This window comes from Oncorhynchus mykiss, chromosome 9, assembly GCF_057628025.1.
Source record: "Oncorhynchus mykiss isolate SJ-2025 chromosome 9, ASM5762802v1, whole genome shotgun sequence".
Classification (NCBI taxonomy): domain Eukaryota; kingdom Metazoa; phylum Chordata; class Actinopteri; order Salmoniformes; family Salmonidae; genus Oncorhynchus; species Oncorhynchus mykiss.
Genome location: NC_143030.1, coordinates 69,711,772 through 69,729,296, shown reverse-complemented (window position 1 = coordinate 69,729,296; position 17,525 = coordinate 69,711,772). Strand labels below are relative to the sequence as shown.

Sequence of the window (17,525 nt, the reverse complement as noted above, 5' to 3'; positions counted from 1 at the left end):
CTACGGGAATACATGGGTTACTGAAATCCCACGTATGTCAAGATAATCGTCTGGTCAACCCTCGCTTCTATCCAGTAGGTTATAGCTGCATGCAGTGTTAGCAGGAATAATAGGGCACGAATAGCATACATCTCAGGAGAAGTCTGTGTGCGGCATACACAGTAGGTGTTCAACCTCCACACAAGTAGCCTAAGCATTGTCAGGACGTCCATAGGCCTATATTGTGTACAGTAGGCTATCTGGAAGCAAAGGGCTTCTACGAGTATTCGGTCCGTACCAGTAAGCATGTAAAAAAAACAGCAATCGTTTAAAGCGGACTGATTTACTGCGTTTACGGCCCTATAAAACGCCTCAAACATCGCTGCCAAAAGTAATAGAAATGGCGGGCGCGGTCTACACATAAACAAACCATAAACATCTGCCCTGTTATGTCATTTTCACCTGCTCATATAAGACTAAAAGAAGGCCACTACCGCTACATTAGATGATGATTAACAGGTGATTGACCTCGTATTATAACCCTTGTTAATATAATCGTATTATAATCCATCCCTAGTATGTAGTAGGTCCTACATTTATAATATATTTATTTTATATAAATATTTAATATTTAAATATTTAATATTATTATTATGAACTCCATTGACTCACAAAGGTCACATTGATTATATAGGTCTACAGTCCTGTGGTTTGTGGTGTCGTGCATAATTGAAGGCATCAGCCACTGACAAATTTAGCCAGCAGTTAATGACAGTATAATAGTACCTGTAAAGCGTCTGTGGCAACGGATAGTCTACCAGACATAATTGACAGCTTATCTGCAAGAGTTTGTAACGGACTTACTCCCCCATCTAGGTTTAACATCAAATTAATAACCATACACGTGCACTTAGACAATCACTAGTTTTGATGGAGATAAACTTACGATTGGACAAAACGTCCCTACGAGTCATTTCAGGGCACGTAAAGCTGGTTTCATCAACATTGCAGCCTTATAAAGATTTGTATTCAAATGCATACATCTCTAAACATGGAGAGAGAGAGACAGAGACCTCAATGCAATATCCAATAATGACAGTGATATAAACATTAGAGATATACCATCATTAAATAATATTTGCCTTCCCTTGTGTCCATTGCACAAGATAGCAAAGTAGGCCTATTTGACAACTATGAATGCATTTGAAAAGTATGAATGCATTTGAAAAGTATTAATGCATTTGAAAAGTATTAATGCATTTGAAAAGTATTTGGAATGCTATGTTTGAAAAGTATCGGCACAGTTTTGAAAGTTCTCAAATGCAAAGCAAAATACTCATTGTGTGGTTACTTCACTGATACGGTGCCCATTTGGTGTCCACTTTCTTCTCATATGAGCCAAGCTCAGTTCTAGTTAAAAAAAATATATATATATCATAATTCGAACTGCTATGTGAAAGTGAATTTTACCGTATTTTTTTTTTTTTTACCTATTTAGGATTTGGCATTTTGTGTTGGATTTTTTTATATTTGAGAATAATATTCTTAGAGAGGGTCATAGGCCAACTTTCTGTGATCTAATCATTCTACTTTTTTATTGGTTATTATTTTTACTATTAATACTTATTATTATTATTATTTACTGCTATTTGTACCTCTGAAATGATGCTAATAATATAACTATAATGACACTGGGTAATTCACATAAGAAGTGTTTGTGTTGCAATTTTTTGCTGCAATATCAATGGCATTGGTAACACAACAAGGGAGCGAGTGAGAGAGAAATTAAAATTGAATTCAGAGAGAGCAGTGAGAGAGAGAGAGAGAGAGAGAGAGAGAGAGAGAGAGAGAGAGAGAGAGAGAGAGAGAGAGAGAGAGAGAGATATTATGCACACAATGGCGACCGAAAATATGTTTCAAAACCTTTGGTTCCTTATCCGGGGACTAGCTCTCACTCTGCCATTGGGCCGTGGGGTCACGTGGTAAAACTAACTTTACAAGGGCTGCTCGCAAGTAGGAGGGCTATATGGAGCAGAAAAACGACAAAGCTAGAAAAATAAATTTCCACTGCAGAAATTAATGATCATGAGCTCGTATTTGATGGACTCTACCTACATTGATCCGAAATTTCCTCCATGCGAGGAATATTCACAAAACAGCTACATCCCCGAGCACAGCCCCGAATATTACAGCCGCGCCAGGGACCCTAGCTCTGGTTACCAGCATCACCATCAGGAGTTATACCCTCCGCGGGCGAGCTACCAAGAGCGCCAATATAATTGTGCAAGCATCCCTGAACCTGACACGCAAAGGGGACATGGACTACCCCATTCTGCGCACCTGCTTGCAGGGAAAGGGCAGCCAGCCTCATGTGAGACCCCACAGTTACCCATGTCCCCCATCACTCCACCAGCTGCATCCTCCGCCTGCAACCAAGCTACACCGGAGCATCCAAACAGCTCAGCCTCCTCCAAGCAGCCCGTGGTATACCCATGGATGAAGAAAATTCACGTCAGCACCGGTAGGCAACTTGTCTGTGTTTGTCTGTTCTCTCTCTCTACACTCTCCTACTCCTTTCTCTTCCTTTCCCTCCCTTTATCAGTGCCTCTGACTCCCATCTCCTTCCCAGCCCCTGCTAAGATAGGGGATAAGCCTTTGAAATGGCACAATTGAGTCGGATTTACGACTCGGCGTCGGTAATTACACCCGCCATAAATTTTATAGCAGAGGTATACTCTGGGCAGCCGTATCACCATGTGGCTTCTGCTGTTATGTATGTGCGGGATGGAGAGAAGAGGGGGAGAGATGAACGGAAAAAAGACTGGCTTTGGAATCTTGCATTAATAATTTAGTGCATACTTGGATGTGAGTGTCCCCTCATTATGGAGAAATAGACAAGTTCTTAACTTCCCATTTCTATGATTTCTAATACCATAACTAGCATATCTAGCCATTCCTTATGCCCTGCCCATCATATGTCTCAGTTGAGGACACTATTGTTTACCCACTCCTTCCCTCCTTGTCTTTCTCTCTCTCTCTCTCTATCTCTCTCTCCCTCTCTCTCTTTCTCTCTCTTTACTTCTCCCCCTTTACAGCGAACCCGAATTACAATGGACCGGATTCCAAGCGGTCTAGGACAGCTTATACTCGACAGCAGGTCTTAGAATTGGAGAAGGAATTCCACTATAACCGCTATTTAACTCGGCGGAGGCGCATTGAGATAGCCCATACCTTGGTTCTCTCCGAACGACAAATCAAGATTTGGTTTCAGAACCGCAGGATGAAGTGGAAAAAAGACCATAGGCTTCCTAACACCAAAGTGAGATCCTCCACCGCGGGCATATCCTCCGGGTCCAACACAACCTCATCAGCCTGTGTTGTCGCCACTTCCTCGGCCACTGGTAGCATTACTCCCGATGAACTGTCCGGAGTAGAGGATGGCGAGGATATTACAAGGTTATAAGGCGAAAAGAAAACCACTTTAAGAAGGGGGATAGAGAATGACTGATTATTTATAGTATATTATATATTTTGTTTTCGTAGGTATTTGTGCGGTTTCATTTAAGTCCAAAGTTATATAAAATGCATGTTATATCGCATGGATTTATACGAATACTGATGAGTTATTTTTACGTGACACAGGGTTTAAGTTATTTAATGCTGAATCAAGATTATGTTTTTTTTATGAGAAAAATGTTTTGAATGAAGGAAATTATTGTACATTTAATCTAAATGTTATTGTGAGCTATTTGTTTGACCTGCCGCCCAAGTTGAAATGCACAATCTATTTATTTCAAGCTCAACACTGGAAGAATGTCATTATTAGGCAATCATAGTTATTTTTGGTAAAAATGCTGGAACGTACCGATGGAACATTGATCTTGAACGCATATGTTTAGGATTATAACAAGGTGAATTAGCTCCTTGCTTTCAGAAACAGGATTTTTAATTACAATCTAGTTTGTGGTGTGTTTAGCAGATTATTGTGAAATGCAATACACAGAGTTTAGTGTATTTGTTATAATCATATTGGTCAATAAAACAGTGGGTGTACTAGTTTTACGCGCGTTTGGATCGATTCATTCATGGCCAACAGAGTGCCTATTGTTTTGGTGACTGTGGGAATTGATGTGGTGGCCGTTATATAAAATAGTATAGTCACAATTTACCAAGTTCTTTATTGATGGTTCAGCCTAACAACGCATTATTTGTTTGGCAATGTTTAGCTATAAATTGTTTAGCCTATGCCAAATATGATACTGACGATTTGAAATGTTCCTTTAGAATCGTTCTCGAGGTCGGCACGCGTATACAGATCCACCGTTCATATCCCCCTAATCCAATAATAATCCATAATTCTACTCCAAATAAAGGGTTATGGCCTGGCTGCATGCATCATATTATCCTACATGTAGCTCATTATTCTCAAGGACATTCAATTAACTTGGCAAGCCATTCCACCAGGCCCTCAACCATGCCCCTTCAGATTATACTGGCTGGCTGGAGCCCTGCTTCCTGCTCATTATTGAACATATAGCTCTGCACATACCTTTTGATAAAAGCAATAGTTTGGATAATAGTGCTTTATATGCATGCACGTAGGCCTTCTCAATATGCAATCATTTGTACCCTATATACAATGGAATGTTAGTTGTAAGTTTGAGATGTTCACCAATTGTCATTCGTATAATAGTCTATGTTTGTTGCGCCCTGAGACCTCCCCCGTCAAAGTGAAGAATATGCTTTTAAAAAGTGGCGCTTGAGGCAACGTCATCGTGACCTCTGCTCTTGGTAAGTATAGCCTATACTGCTCAAGCATCGTGGGGGGATTTTCGATAGGACTATGGCAATGTTGTGGACGTGTTGTCACCATGCAACTGTAATAATACATAGGACAATCATATTGCGCCTTTGATCTTTTCTGGGCCCTAGCCACGAAACAGGCCGCCCAATTAACAGTTCTCCAAAACGAATTTCATTGTAGAATAACTTTTTCTTATTCTGCTCAAAATGTTGTGCAAAAAAATGCAATGTTTGAAAAGAGCGCAATAGTTTGATAGATTATTTAAACTGTGTGATTTGAATAGAAATGATAAAACGGCTTGCTAGGTGGGGGGCAAAGGGGACAAAGGGGAGAGGTATTCTAAACCATCAATCTTAGCGCCGCAGAGTAACGAATTATTTGCGTCTGAATATATTAATTTGACAACAGCCTCTCTCAGAAATAAACCCAAATCGCTAACTAGTAATTTTACGAAATAAAACTATCAGGGCCAAAAAGGAAACTTAACACCGTGACTTGGACATGACTTTGGAATGGCAGTTGGAACACACGTAAAGCCCTAAAACATGCAGAATTCCAGTAGCCTTTATGTAGCTGCCTGGACAATTGAGAGAAATTAATGTGTAGCTACGCCACAGTCTCACCATCCCTCCAATCTCTTTCTAGATCCTGTCGCCTCCATGTAGCGAGGCTGAAAAGGTACTTTATTGAAGTTTGGGATCAACCGCGAGAAGGCCGAGTTCAGTCGGAGGGCACATTTTCTGTCCCATTAGGTCCGTTTCAACCGGGATGGCCGACCTTTGCAACCCCCGTGACCTGACTGGGTCGCTATACTTGTACCTTCTGTGTGTGCCCTCGTAGGTCGTCCCCGGTCCTTGCGTGGCCTCGTCAGGGCTCTGGACTTTCTTTGTGTGTTTTTCTACTTGAGGGGCCGGTAGAAGGGCACCTCTGAATGTGTTGCTCTTTTGTTGCTCTCAGTGGTGACCCGAGAGTGCGGTGAACTGTCGGTCACTTCTCTTCCATTGTGCCTAGGACCTAGACCCTTTGTAGGACATCCTACACATTTTAGGGACTTCCAAGCGGTTACTTCGGAGTTTATGATCGGTCTGCATGTGAGTGTTACTCATGTCGAATGTATTATTACCTTTTTATATTAGAATTATGTACATAACAAAAATAGTTTTCATGTGCATAGCTTCAATCTAATCTCACGAGTACATGTTCGAGGATAGTGATTCAATTTCAATATGATTAAATTAAGGATTAGTAGACCTAGACCTATGTATATATGCACTTTCCGGCGTAGTATAGGCTTAAGCCTACCTACATTTACCATTTCAAATGCAAATTTGTTCCTGGACATGCCTTTGATTCTTACAATAACATAACCAGTTCTTAAATAAATAAAATCATTTTTTTAACAGAAATATTTTTTTATCCATATGCTGTTGCTATGTATCATTTGTAGGCATATTGTGTATTGTATTACAAACTTTTGTACCTCATGTAGCAAAAACCTATCTTTGCAGTTGACTGAAGGTCAGTTTAGGATCTTTGGTCAAAGTGGGCCTACGAATATCTAGACTTAATTCTCTCTCACCATATGTCAGCATCAGAGATGCTCATTAGAGATGCTGCCGGGGGTCTCCATGCAAAATATTACATGGCAGGTGTGTTTCATAGAACTGTATTAGGAAGTATTCCCCTCTTACAGTTTGAACATTTCACTTTCTCTCAGATTCATCTCCATATAGATATTTAGGCTATGATATGTTGCAGTATGTATTTGTGTGGGTAACAGACTACATAGTGACTCGTAATCACTATATTAGTGAGGTGGCAGCCTAGTGGTTAGAGCTTTGGACTAGTTGGGCTAGTAACCGATAGGTTGCACGATTGAATCCCCGAGCTGACAAGTTAAACATCTGTCGTTCTGTCCCTGAACAAGGCAGGTAACCACTGTTCCTAGGCCGTCATTGAAAATAAGAATTTGTTCTTAACTGACTTGCCTAGTTAAACAAAGGTCAAATATATATTATGAACTGTATTTAGAGGATTGACGTTCAAATTGACTTTTTAGAATTATTTAACACAAATTTTCCGAATAGAATGAACGATATTTAGATAATGCTTTGAATTGCTCCCAACGAGATATTAAACCTACTGTAGTCTATATGGCACAAATAATGTGTCTATGGGCCTACAAAATGTCACGCGATATTTTATAGGATGCATACCACATTTTATAGGACTTGATATAATTTGGCTTTCGGTGCACTTTTATGAAACCCTGTAGAACCTGTAGAACGCCTGTAGAACCTGTAGAACCCCTGTAAAACATGTATAACCCCTGTAGAACCCCTGTAGAACCTGTAGAAACCCATTTCCAACTAACTTACTTTTCAATGGCCTGTAGTATTCGTACAACCCTTTCAAGCTAACATGCAACTAACTATTTTTCTTCATCTGTGTATCGCATATTGGAGTTCTTACACGTATAGGCCTATTCGTCATAAAAATGAATAGTGTAGCCTAAACTTGGACCTCTGTAGATTGTGTATAGCTCACGAATTTATAGCTAAACCTAGCTACATCTTGCATCCGGAATTTGACATTAAGGCCAGGGATATACGCTTACAACTTCCTCTGAGGGGCTTCTTCTGAGCATACAGTCAACGGCATCTAGTTAGCCACCTCGCCACTGACCTCATGGCCTGAAGATATCTGGAAGTTACAGTATGTGACAACTTTTATTTTCACGATGTCCAATATTATTTGAGTAAACACAATCAGCATGAAACACGTTATTGTTTCAGTTCTGACTTTAATTTAATTGAGTCATTGTACTTTGTGACACAATGCGAAAAGACACGGTCAATTGAAAGAAAATATTATTGATACTGCTCAGAAATTATGGAGACGTGTTTTTAACAGACATTCTCTCGGGACTTAAAAATGCAAGCTGTCCCATCATACACCAGCTGCAACCTAATGTCAATTCAACTTGATTTGAAAAGCTTTCTATAAAATTTACATTTGAATGTAATTAATAAGAAAACTAATTTGAACGTAGAAAATGTAAATAATTATGTGGGTTTACATTTAAAGGAATTACGCACTAGCTCAAATTAAACGTTTTATTTACATTGTAACTAGCTCCAGGCTAAGATCCGTCTTTTCAGAAATTGTTTATGTTCGTTTATTATTTGTTTGTTTAATTGTCTAACTTCATGCCATGTATTTCAATTGGTGTGATTAATTCCCCAAAAGTAAATAAAGAATACGTTGCATTTGTACAAATGTAGCCTACAGTGATATTTATTTCTTAAATATAATGATTTGATAGCATTCCTGCAAAAGATAAGCCATTGTGAATCTTGTCTCTTCAAAGTATTTAGAGAATATTGAGAATTTTTCTCTCCATGTGATTCAAGGGAATACAGGCGAACATTCCACTCTAGAAGGTTGATTTATGGCAGGCCTTTGGCAAGGCGTCTCTCTCTCTCTCTCTCTCTCTCTCTTGGCTGACAGAAAAACGAAAACAAACTTGTATTAAATAGTTAAAAGAAGAAGAAAGCATGTAACGAAGTCACATTCATCCATAAATCCCCAAAATAAATCAACAGTTGTAATGATCATTGTGGTGATAACTCATCTGTGCCTATTTTGAGATTTATGTTAGTAATGGATTATGGTTATAGCAACATTTCCTCGTCTTAGATGAGTGTCTTGTAAGACAAAAGGGCCATGTCCAGAGTATTGTGATAGGGATGAGCTAGTCTGTTTAAATGGCAGCCATGGCAGCTGCATATAGGCGCTGAGTTGAAACAGGGTTCACGTCACCATGTTCCAGGGATAGGGGGAATAGGGCGGCTCACTCTCACGTTGACCAGATGAGGACGCGTCATAAATCCGTAAATCTACTCTAGCGTCTGTCGGTTCTCCACCAGAGGAGCAGATGTGTCTGTCCCATGTGCTTCTGCGCGCGCGCGCGTGTGTGTGTGTGTGTGTGCGTGTGTGTGCGTGTGTGTGTGTGTCGAACTGATTCTTGAATCTATATTATTAATGAATTAATTACAAGTGAAGTTACCATCCAAAGCGCAATATTATAAATATTATAAGCACTTGAACCTGACAATAGGTTGCCAAAATGTTATTTATTTACCATCATGGGATTATTCATAATTTAGGTAATTATAGGCCTACTGCAATTACTTATAAAGCATTGATAAACATTAGTGTATCATAATATAACATTTACCTACATTTCAGCCCCTGGTAACAGGCTATTGAGTACTGAGCTATTTACACTCTTAGAAAAAAAGGTGCTATATAGAATCTAAAAGGTTTTTCAGCTATCCCATAGGAGAACCTGTGGAAGAACCCTTTTTGGTTTCCGCGTAGAACCCTTTCCATAGATGGTTCTACATGGAACCCAAATGGGTTCTTTCTACCTGGATCCCACCAAAAAAAAAAAAAAAAAAATCCCATGGAGACAGCCGAAGAACCCTTTGGGAACTATTTTTTCTAGAGTGTAGGACATTGCAGTCAGTGGATGGACTGAATAAACTGGGCTTTCTGAATTATAAGGGGAGAGTGATTAGTTACAATATCAAGAGAGCTACTGGTAACTTTGTGTCCTCACTAGTAAGCCCAACAGAGATTTTATTAATATGATCTGATTAAATAGATTTCTCTGGACAATGTAACAGATTTAGCACGGGTCCTCAGATCCTCAAAAGGTTCTACAGCTGCACCATCGAGAGCATGGTTGCATCACTGCCTGGTATGGCAACTGCTTGGCCTCCGACCGCAAGGCACTACAGGCAGTGTCAGAGGAAGGCCCTAAAAATTGTCAAAGACTCCAGCCACCCTAGTCATAGTCTGTTCTCTCTGCTACCGCTTGGCAAGCAGTGCCGGAGTGCCAAGTCTAGGTCCAAGAGGCTTCTAAACAACTTCTACCCCCAAGCCATAAGACTCCTGAGCATCTAGTCAAATGGCTACCCAGACTATTTGCATTGACCCCCCCCCCCCCTTTACACCACTGCTACTCTCTGTTGTCATCTATGCATAGTCACTTTAATAACTGTACCTACATGTACATACTACCTCAACTAACTGGTTCCCCTGCACAATGACTCTGTATCTGTACCCCCCTGTATATAGTCTCGCTATTGTTATTTTACTGCTGCTCTTTGTTTACCTGTTACTTTTCTCTCTTATTCTTATCAGTATTTTTTTTAAACTGCACTGTTGGTTAAGGGCTTGTAAGTAAGCATTTCACTGTAAGGTCTACTACACCTGTTGTATTCGGCGCATGTGACTAATACAATTTGATTTGATTTTGATTTGATCTGATACATTTCCAAGGTGTTGTATCATTCTCAGCAGCCATCAGTTCTTGTCATCTCTCCAAGTCTATGCACTAGGCCCTTCGAATCAGGTGGGAGGGGTGGTGGACTACCAGTTGCATTCACTGAGTGTTCTGTAGGCTATGCAGAACTCAATGGTTCCTATTGCATTGTAGCAGATACATGAATCATGAAAATACTCCATAAAAAATGTATTCAGTGTTGATGCCCAGTATATTGCCCCACCACCTGGAAATGTTAGGGAATAACGGGACTGTGATTATGCTCAAATTGTTTATTAGGTACACCACCCCATTCACAAAAAATGGTCACTCTTACAGACAGTGAGCCACGTGGTCATGACTTACTATAAAAAGCGTGGTATGATCGTCGGTGCCAGGCGCGCCAGTTCCAGTATCTCAGAAATAGGGTTTAAAAAAGATATATACATACAGTGGGGCAAAAAAGTATTTAGTCAGACACCAATTGTGCAAGTTCTCCCACTTAAAAAGATGAGGGAGGTCTGTAATTTTCATCATAGGTACACTTCAACTATGACAGACAAAATGAGAAAAAAAATCCAGAAAATCACATTGTAGGATTTTTAATTTATTTATTTGCAAATTATGGTGGAAAATAAGTATTTGGTCACCTACAAACAAGCAAGATTTCTGGCTCTCACAGACCTGTATCTTCTTCTTTAAGAGGCTCCTCTGTCCTCCACTCGTTACCTGTATTAATGGCACCTGTTTGAACTTGTTCTCAGTATAAAAGACACCTGTCCACAACCTCAAACAGTCACACTCCAATCTCCACCATGGCCAAGACGAAAGAGCTGTCAAAGGACACCAGAAACAAAATTGTGGACCTGCACCAGGCTGGGAAGACTGAATCTCTAATAGGTAAGCAGCTTGGTTTGAATAAATCAACCGTGGGAGCAATTATTAGGAAATGGAAGACATGCAAGACCACTGATAATCTCCCTCGATCTGGGGCTCTATGCAAGATCTCACCCCGTTGGGTCAAAATTATCACAAGAACGGTGAGCAAAAATCCCAGAACCACACGGGGGGACCTAGTGAATGACCTGCAGAGAGCTGGGACCAAAGTAACAAAGCCTACCATCAGTAACACACTACGCCGCCAGGGACTCAAATCCTACAGTGCCAGACGTGTCCCCCTGCTTAAGCCAGTACATGTCCAGGACTGTCTGAAGTTTGCTAGAGAGCATTTGGATGATCCAGAAGAAGATTGGGAGAATGTCATATGTTTTTTTGGTAAAAACTCAATTCGTCGTGTTTGGAGGACAAAGAATGCTGAGTTGCATCCAAAGAACACCATACCTACTGTGAAGCATGGGGGTGGAAACATCATGCTTTGGGGCTGTTTTTCTGCAAAGGGACCAGGACGACTGATCCGTGTAAAGGAAAGAATGAATGGGGCCATGTATCGTGAGATTTTGAGTGAAAACCTCCTTCCATCAGCAAGGGCATTGAAGATGAAACGTGGCTGGGTCTTTCAGCATGACAATGATCCCAAACACATCGTAAGAAGCATTTCAAGGTCCTGGAGTGGCCTAGCCAGTCTCCAGATCTCAACCCCATAGATACCTATGTACCTATGATGAAAATTTCAGGCCTCTCTCATCTTTTTAAGTGGGAGAACTTGCACTATTGGTGGCTGACTAAATACTTTTCGCCCCACTGTATATATATATATATATACAGTGCCTTGCGAAAGTATTCGGCCCCCTTGAACTTTGCGACCTTTTGCCACATTTCAGGCTTCAAACATAAAGATATAAAACTGTATTTTTTTGTGAAGAATCAACAACAAGTGGGACACAATCATGAAGTGGAACGACATTTATTGGATATTTAAAACTCTTTTAACCTTTCTGATCTCCCCATCCCGGATCCGGGTTCGTGAATACAGACTCAAGCTCATTACCATAACGCAACGTTAACTATTCATGAAAATCGCAAATGAAATGAAATAAATATGCTAGCTCTCAAGCTTAGCCTTTTGTTAACAACACTGTCATCTCAGATTTTCAAAATATGCTTCTCAACCATTGCAAAACAATCATTTGTGTAACAGTATTGATGGCTAACGTAGCATTTAGCATTAGCATTCAGCTGGCAACATTTACACAAAAAAACAGAAAAGCATTCAAAAAAATCATTTACCTTTGAAGAACTTCAGATGTTTTCATTGAGGAGACTCTCAGATAGCAAATGTTCAGTTTTTCCTGAAAGATTATTTGTTTAGGACAAATCGCTCCGTTTTCTGCGTCACGTTTAGCTATGAAAAAACCCCTGTATCCAGGATTGTGTAAATCTATCAGCAAGCTCATTAGCATAACACAACGTTAACTATTTATGAAAATCGCAAATGAAATGAAATAAATATGCCATCTCTCAAGCTTAGCCTTTTGTAAACAACACTGTCATCTCAGATTTTCAAAATATGCTTCTCAACCATAGGAAAACAATCATTTGTGTAAAAGTAGCTAGCTAGAGTTAGCATTTCGCGTTAGCATTTAGCGTTAGCATTAGCGTTAGCATCCAGCACGCAACATTAACAAAAACATAAAAGCCTTCAAATAAAATCATTTACCTTTGAAGAACTTCTGATGTTTTCAATGAGGATACTCTCAGTTAGATAGCAGATGCTCAGTTTTTCCAAAAAGATTCCTTGTGTATTAGAAATAGCTCCGTTTTATACATCACATTTGGCTACCAAAAAAAATCCATAAATTCAGTCCTCAAAACGCAAACTTTTTTCCAAATTAACTCCATAATATCGACTGAAAACATGGCAAACGTTGTTTAGAATCAATCCTCAAGGTGTTTTTCACATATCTCTTCATTGATACATCGTTCTTGGAAACATGCTTTCTCTCCTGAATCCCAGGAGAAAATGACCGCACCTGAAGATTACGCACAAATTTAGACAAAGGACACCGGGCGGACCTCTGGAAAATGTAGTCTCTTATGGCCAATCTTCCAATGATATGCCTACAAATACGTCACAATGCTGCTAAGACCTTGGGCGAACGACAGAAAGTGTAGGCTCATTCCTTGCGCAATCACAGCCATATAAGGAGAGAATGGAAAACAGAGCTTCAGAAATTCTGCTAATTCCTGGGTGATGCATCATCTTGGTTTCGCCTGTAGAATGAGTTCTGGGGCACTTACAGACAAAATCTTTGCAGATTCTGAAACTTCAGAGTGTTTTCTTTCCAAAACTGTCAAGAATATGCATAGTCGAGCATCTTTTCGTGACAAAATATCACGCTTAAAACGGGAACGTTTTTTATCCAAAAATGAAATAGCGCCCCTAGAGCTCTAACTGGTTAACAAATCAAAAACTGAAAAATTGGGCGTGCAAAATTATTCAGCCCCCTTAAGTTAATACTTTGTAGCGCCACCTTTTGCTGCGATTACAGCTGTAAGTCACTTGGGGTATGTCTCTATCAGTTTTTCACATCGAGAGACTGACATTTTTTCCCATTCCTCCTTGCAAAACAGCTCGAGCTCAGTGAGGTTGGATGGAGAGCATTTGTGAACAGCAGTTTTCAGTTCTTTCCACAGACTCTCGATTGGATTCAGGTCTGGACTTTGACTTGGCCATTCTAACACCTGGATATGTTTATTTTTTAACTGAAAGAGCCATCGTACCTAAACTTAACCCTTTGAGTTCTTTCTGTTTTAACGCTGTAACCATGCAGAATTACTGGGTCAAAAATTCAGTAGTCAAATCCCAAAGTGAAACTTTGAATAACAATACACACATAATCCAAAAAGTAAAAAACCGTAAATGAAGAAATATCAGAACAAGCAATGTCCGGAATGTAAATATTTATATATACAGTATATATATACTATATATTAAAAAAAAGTCGGTTTAGACAGTATGGACAGTATAGGAATAGAAAAGGTTTGTACAGCAGTAGTTATATAGGATGAGCCATGACCACTGTACATACATATAAAGTGGGTAAAACGCTGTAAACATTGTTAAACTGACCAGTGTTCAATGTCTCTGTATACATTCGGTAGCAGTCTCTAAGGTGCAGGGCAGAGTACCTGGCAGTGGCCAGCTAGTGATGTCTGTTCAGCAGTCTGATGACCTGGAAATGAAAGCTATTTTTCAGTCTCTCTGTCCCGGCTTTGATGCACCTGTACTATCTCCGTCTGCTAGATGGTAGCAGGGAGTGGCTCGAGTGGCTGAGGTCCTTGATGATCTTCTTAGCTTTCCTATGACACCAGGTGCTGTAGATGTTCTGGAGAGCCATGCAGTTGCTGTACCAGGCATTGACAGAATGTTCTCGATGGTGCATCTGTAGAAGCTTGTGAGGGTCTTAAAATGACTGAATTACAAAATGTAAACATAATATTGGCAGCTTTTTTTATTTATTTTAAGTACATAATATGCACATTTACATCACAATTTGACACATTGCATTATTTATGGCAGTTTGACAGAAAAAAAATGTCACTGGTCTTACCGTGTCCTTTGCGGGTGAGGTTCCCGTTTGACTCCATCTCCCTCTATTATGTCACACCAATGAAGTGATGTGATGTTGATCATGTGGTGTCTCTGCAAGGGCTTAGTAACAATAGTTTTGATTTTCACTTCTCAGACCAAGAGATAAACGTGTCAGGATTAAGTGGTTCCAGTTTATTTAATGTCGCACTTTTTGCATTTCTGTCTTCTGTAATCTCTTTTATCCCAACACATGATGCATTTCTGTCTTCTGTAATCTCTTTTATCCCAACACATGATACATTTCTGTCTTCTGTAATCTCTTTTATCCCAACACATGATACATTTCTGTCTTCTGTAATCTCTTTTATCCCAACACATGATGCATTTCTGTCTTCTGTAATCTCCTTTATCCCAACACATGATGCATTTCTGTCTTCTGTAATCTCTTTTATCCCAACACATGATGCATTTCTGTCTTCTGTAATCTCTTTTATCCCAACACATGATGCATTTCTGTCTTCTGTAATCTCTTTTATCCCAACACATGATACATTTCTGTCTTCTGTAATCTCTTTTATCCCAACACATGATGCATTTCTGTCTTCTGTAATCTCTTTTATCCCAACACATGATACATTTCTGTCTTCTGTAATCTCTTTTATCCCAACACATGATACATTTCTGTCTTCTGTAATCTCTTTTATCCCAACACATGATACATTTCTGTCTTCTGTAATCTCTTTTATCCCAACACATGATGCATTTCTGTCTTCTGTAATCTCTTTTATCCCAACACATGATGCATTTCTGAAATCCTCAAGATAATAATATAACAACAAAGTGTGAATTGAATTGTAATTGTGGTACAATTGGGTTTGTAATAATGGTGCCCCAGTTTATCTAACCTGCTGTCCCAGTTGACCAACTGCGGAAGAAAAATTTGGTTTTGGCTCAGTGTACTCAAATGGGTGTGTCATGCCTCAGGTGAATATGATACCAACATTTGTCCTTTTTGTGTGATTAGGAAACATTTTGAGGATTTCAGAAATAAATAATTTTTTGGGCTAATACTGTATGTTGGATAGATGATGAAAGAGGTAACAGAAGAGTGAATTGCAGAAAGTGTCCCACTGTTTCAGAATTCACCCTGTATCATGTTTTTACCATGTGTTTGAGAATTTTGGACGTAACAATTTTGAAGTTATATACAATAGAAACGTATTAAAAGAGCAGAGAATCAATCCCAAAATAAGGGTTCGTAAAATAGAACTTCCGTCCGTGCTACATTTTGGGGTGAAAACGTAACACTCCCAGCACTCCTCTGAATGGACTGGATGTTCAAGTTATGGTATAGGCCCAAGTTTCACACCCTGACCTTAGAGAGACGTTTTATTTCTCTATTTGGTTTGGTCAGGATGTGATGTGGGGTGGGCATTCTATGTTCTATTTTCTATGTTTTGTATTTCTTTGTTTTGGCCGTGTATGGTTCTCAATCAGGGACAGCTGACTATCGTTGTCTCTGACTGGGACCATAATTAGGCAGCCCTTTTCACACCTGTCTTTGTGGGTAGTTAACTTTGTTTGTGGCACTAATAGCCCTTAAGCTTCACGGTTGTCTTGTATTGTTTATTGTTTTTGTCTGCATCATCCTAAATGAAAGGAATATGTACGCTCATCACACTGCGCTTTGGTCTAGTTCTTTTGACGGCCGTGACAGAACTACCCACCACCAAAAGACCAAGCAGTGTGGGAAAAAGGAGGAATGGACATGGGACGACATCCTGGACGGCAAGGGATCGTGGACATGGGAGGAGATCCTGGCCGGAAAGGATCGCCTGCCGTGGGAGCAGGTGGAAGCAGAGAGGAGGGCGGAGGCAGCGAGAAAGAGGGCACGGGATTACACAGGGTCACGGCTGGCACTAAAGACCGGGAGGCCACTCCAAAAAAATTGTTTGGGGGGGCACACAGGGAGTTTGGCTGGTTCAGGTTGGAGACCCCGTGCTTACCGTGGCGAGTGTCGTACTGGTCAGGCACTGTGTTATGCGGTGGAGCGCACGGTGTCTCCAGTGCATGTTCACAGCCCGGTACGCTACATCCCAGCTCCCCGCATCTACCCGGCTAGGGTGAGCATCCAGCCAGGATGGATGGTGCCGGCTCAGCGCACCTGGTCTCCAGTGCGTCTCTTCGGCCCAGTGTGTCCTGTGCCAGCGCCCCATATTTGCAGGGTGAAGATAACCACCCAACCAGTGAGGAGTCATGGCACGAAGCCTCCAACGACGGCCTCCAGTCCGGAGCCTCCAGCGACGGCCTCCAGTCTGGAGCCTCCAGTGACGGTCCCCAGGCCGAAGCCTCCAGTGACGGACCCCAGTCCGGGGCCCGCAACGAGGGTGCCCAGTCCGGGGCCCGCAACAGGCTTCACGGTTGTTTTGCATTGTTTATTGTTTTTGTCGGCGTCATCCTAAATAAAAGGAATATGTACGCTCACCATGCGGCAGTTCTTTCGACTGCCGTGACACCAAGAGAGAGATATACAAATGAAAGGTAATGTCTATTGGACACAAACCAACATGCTAATTTCCCCAAATTTCACGTTGGCCAAGTAAGACAAAATAAACAGTTTTAGTCGGTTGCTTTAATGGGTTATTTAAGAGCAGCCAATGTAGCTATGGTGCAGGGGTGGAATGGGACCAGAAATTGGCCATGGCATTTGACCGGCCCATTTTTTTCCTTGCGGCCCGATTATTAGTCAGATAATGAGGAAAAACCCAAGCTTGACAAGCCCACTAAGCTAAAAATGGACTAGCCTAGGGTTGAATGGCAGGAACCAGATTACAGAGACTTACCACCCAAAACCACTCCCCTTTCCTGGGATAAATAACAGCGAGAAAGTGGTAAATGACATGAAATGGAACTGTTAA

The 17,525-nt window shown here is 40.6% G+C and overlaps 1 protein-coding gene and 1 non-coding gene across 2 annotated transcripts in view; both read left to right on the top strand.

Moving 5' to 3' along the window:
- The window catches only part of LOC110532667 (uncharacterized), a 65,803-nt gene that overhangs the window by 37,035 nt on the left and 11,243 nt on the right, over nucleotides 1-17,525 (top strand). The gene's annotated exons all lie outside the window — the stretch shown is intronic.
- LOC110532668 (homeobox protein Hox-C4a) lies at nucleotides 1,930-4,039 on the top strand. The gene is made up of 2 exons (XM_021616758.3): nucleotides 1,930-2,500; nucleotides 3,075-4,039. The coding sequence occupies exons 1-2, from the start codon at nucleotides 2,059-2,061 to the stop codon at nucleotides 3,440-3,442; spliced, it is 810 nt and encodes a 269-aa protein (XP_021472433.1). The 5' UTR covers nucleotides 1,930-2,058; the 3' UTR covers nucleotides 3,443-4,039.

Bases quoted from the DNA above. Each gene is read 5' to 3' on its own strand.
- LOC110532668 (XM_021616758.3), top strand. From the start codon at position 2,059: ATGATCATGAGCTCGTATTTGATGGACTCTACCTACATTGATCCGAAA. The intron at 2,501-3,074 runs GTAGGCAACTTG...CCCCCTTTACAG, and splicing joins GAAAATTCACGTCAGCACCG to CGAACCCGAATTACAATGGA.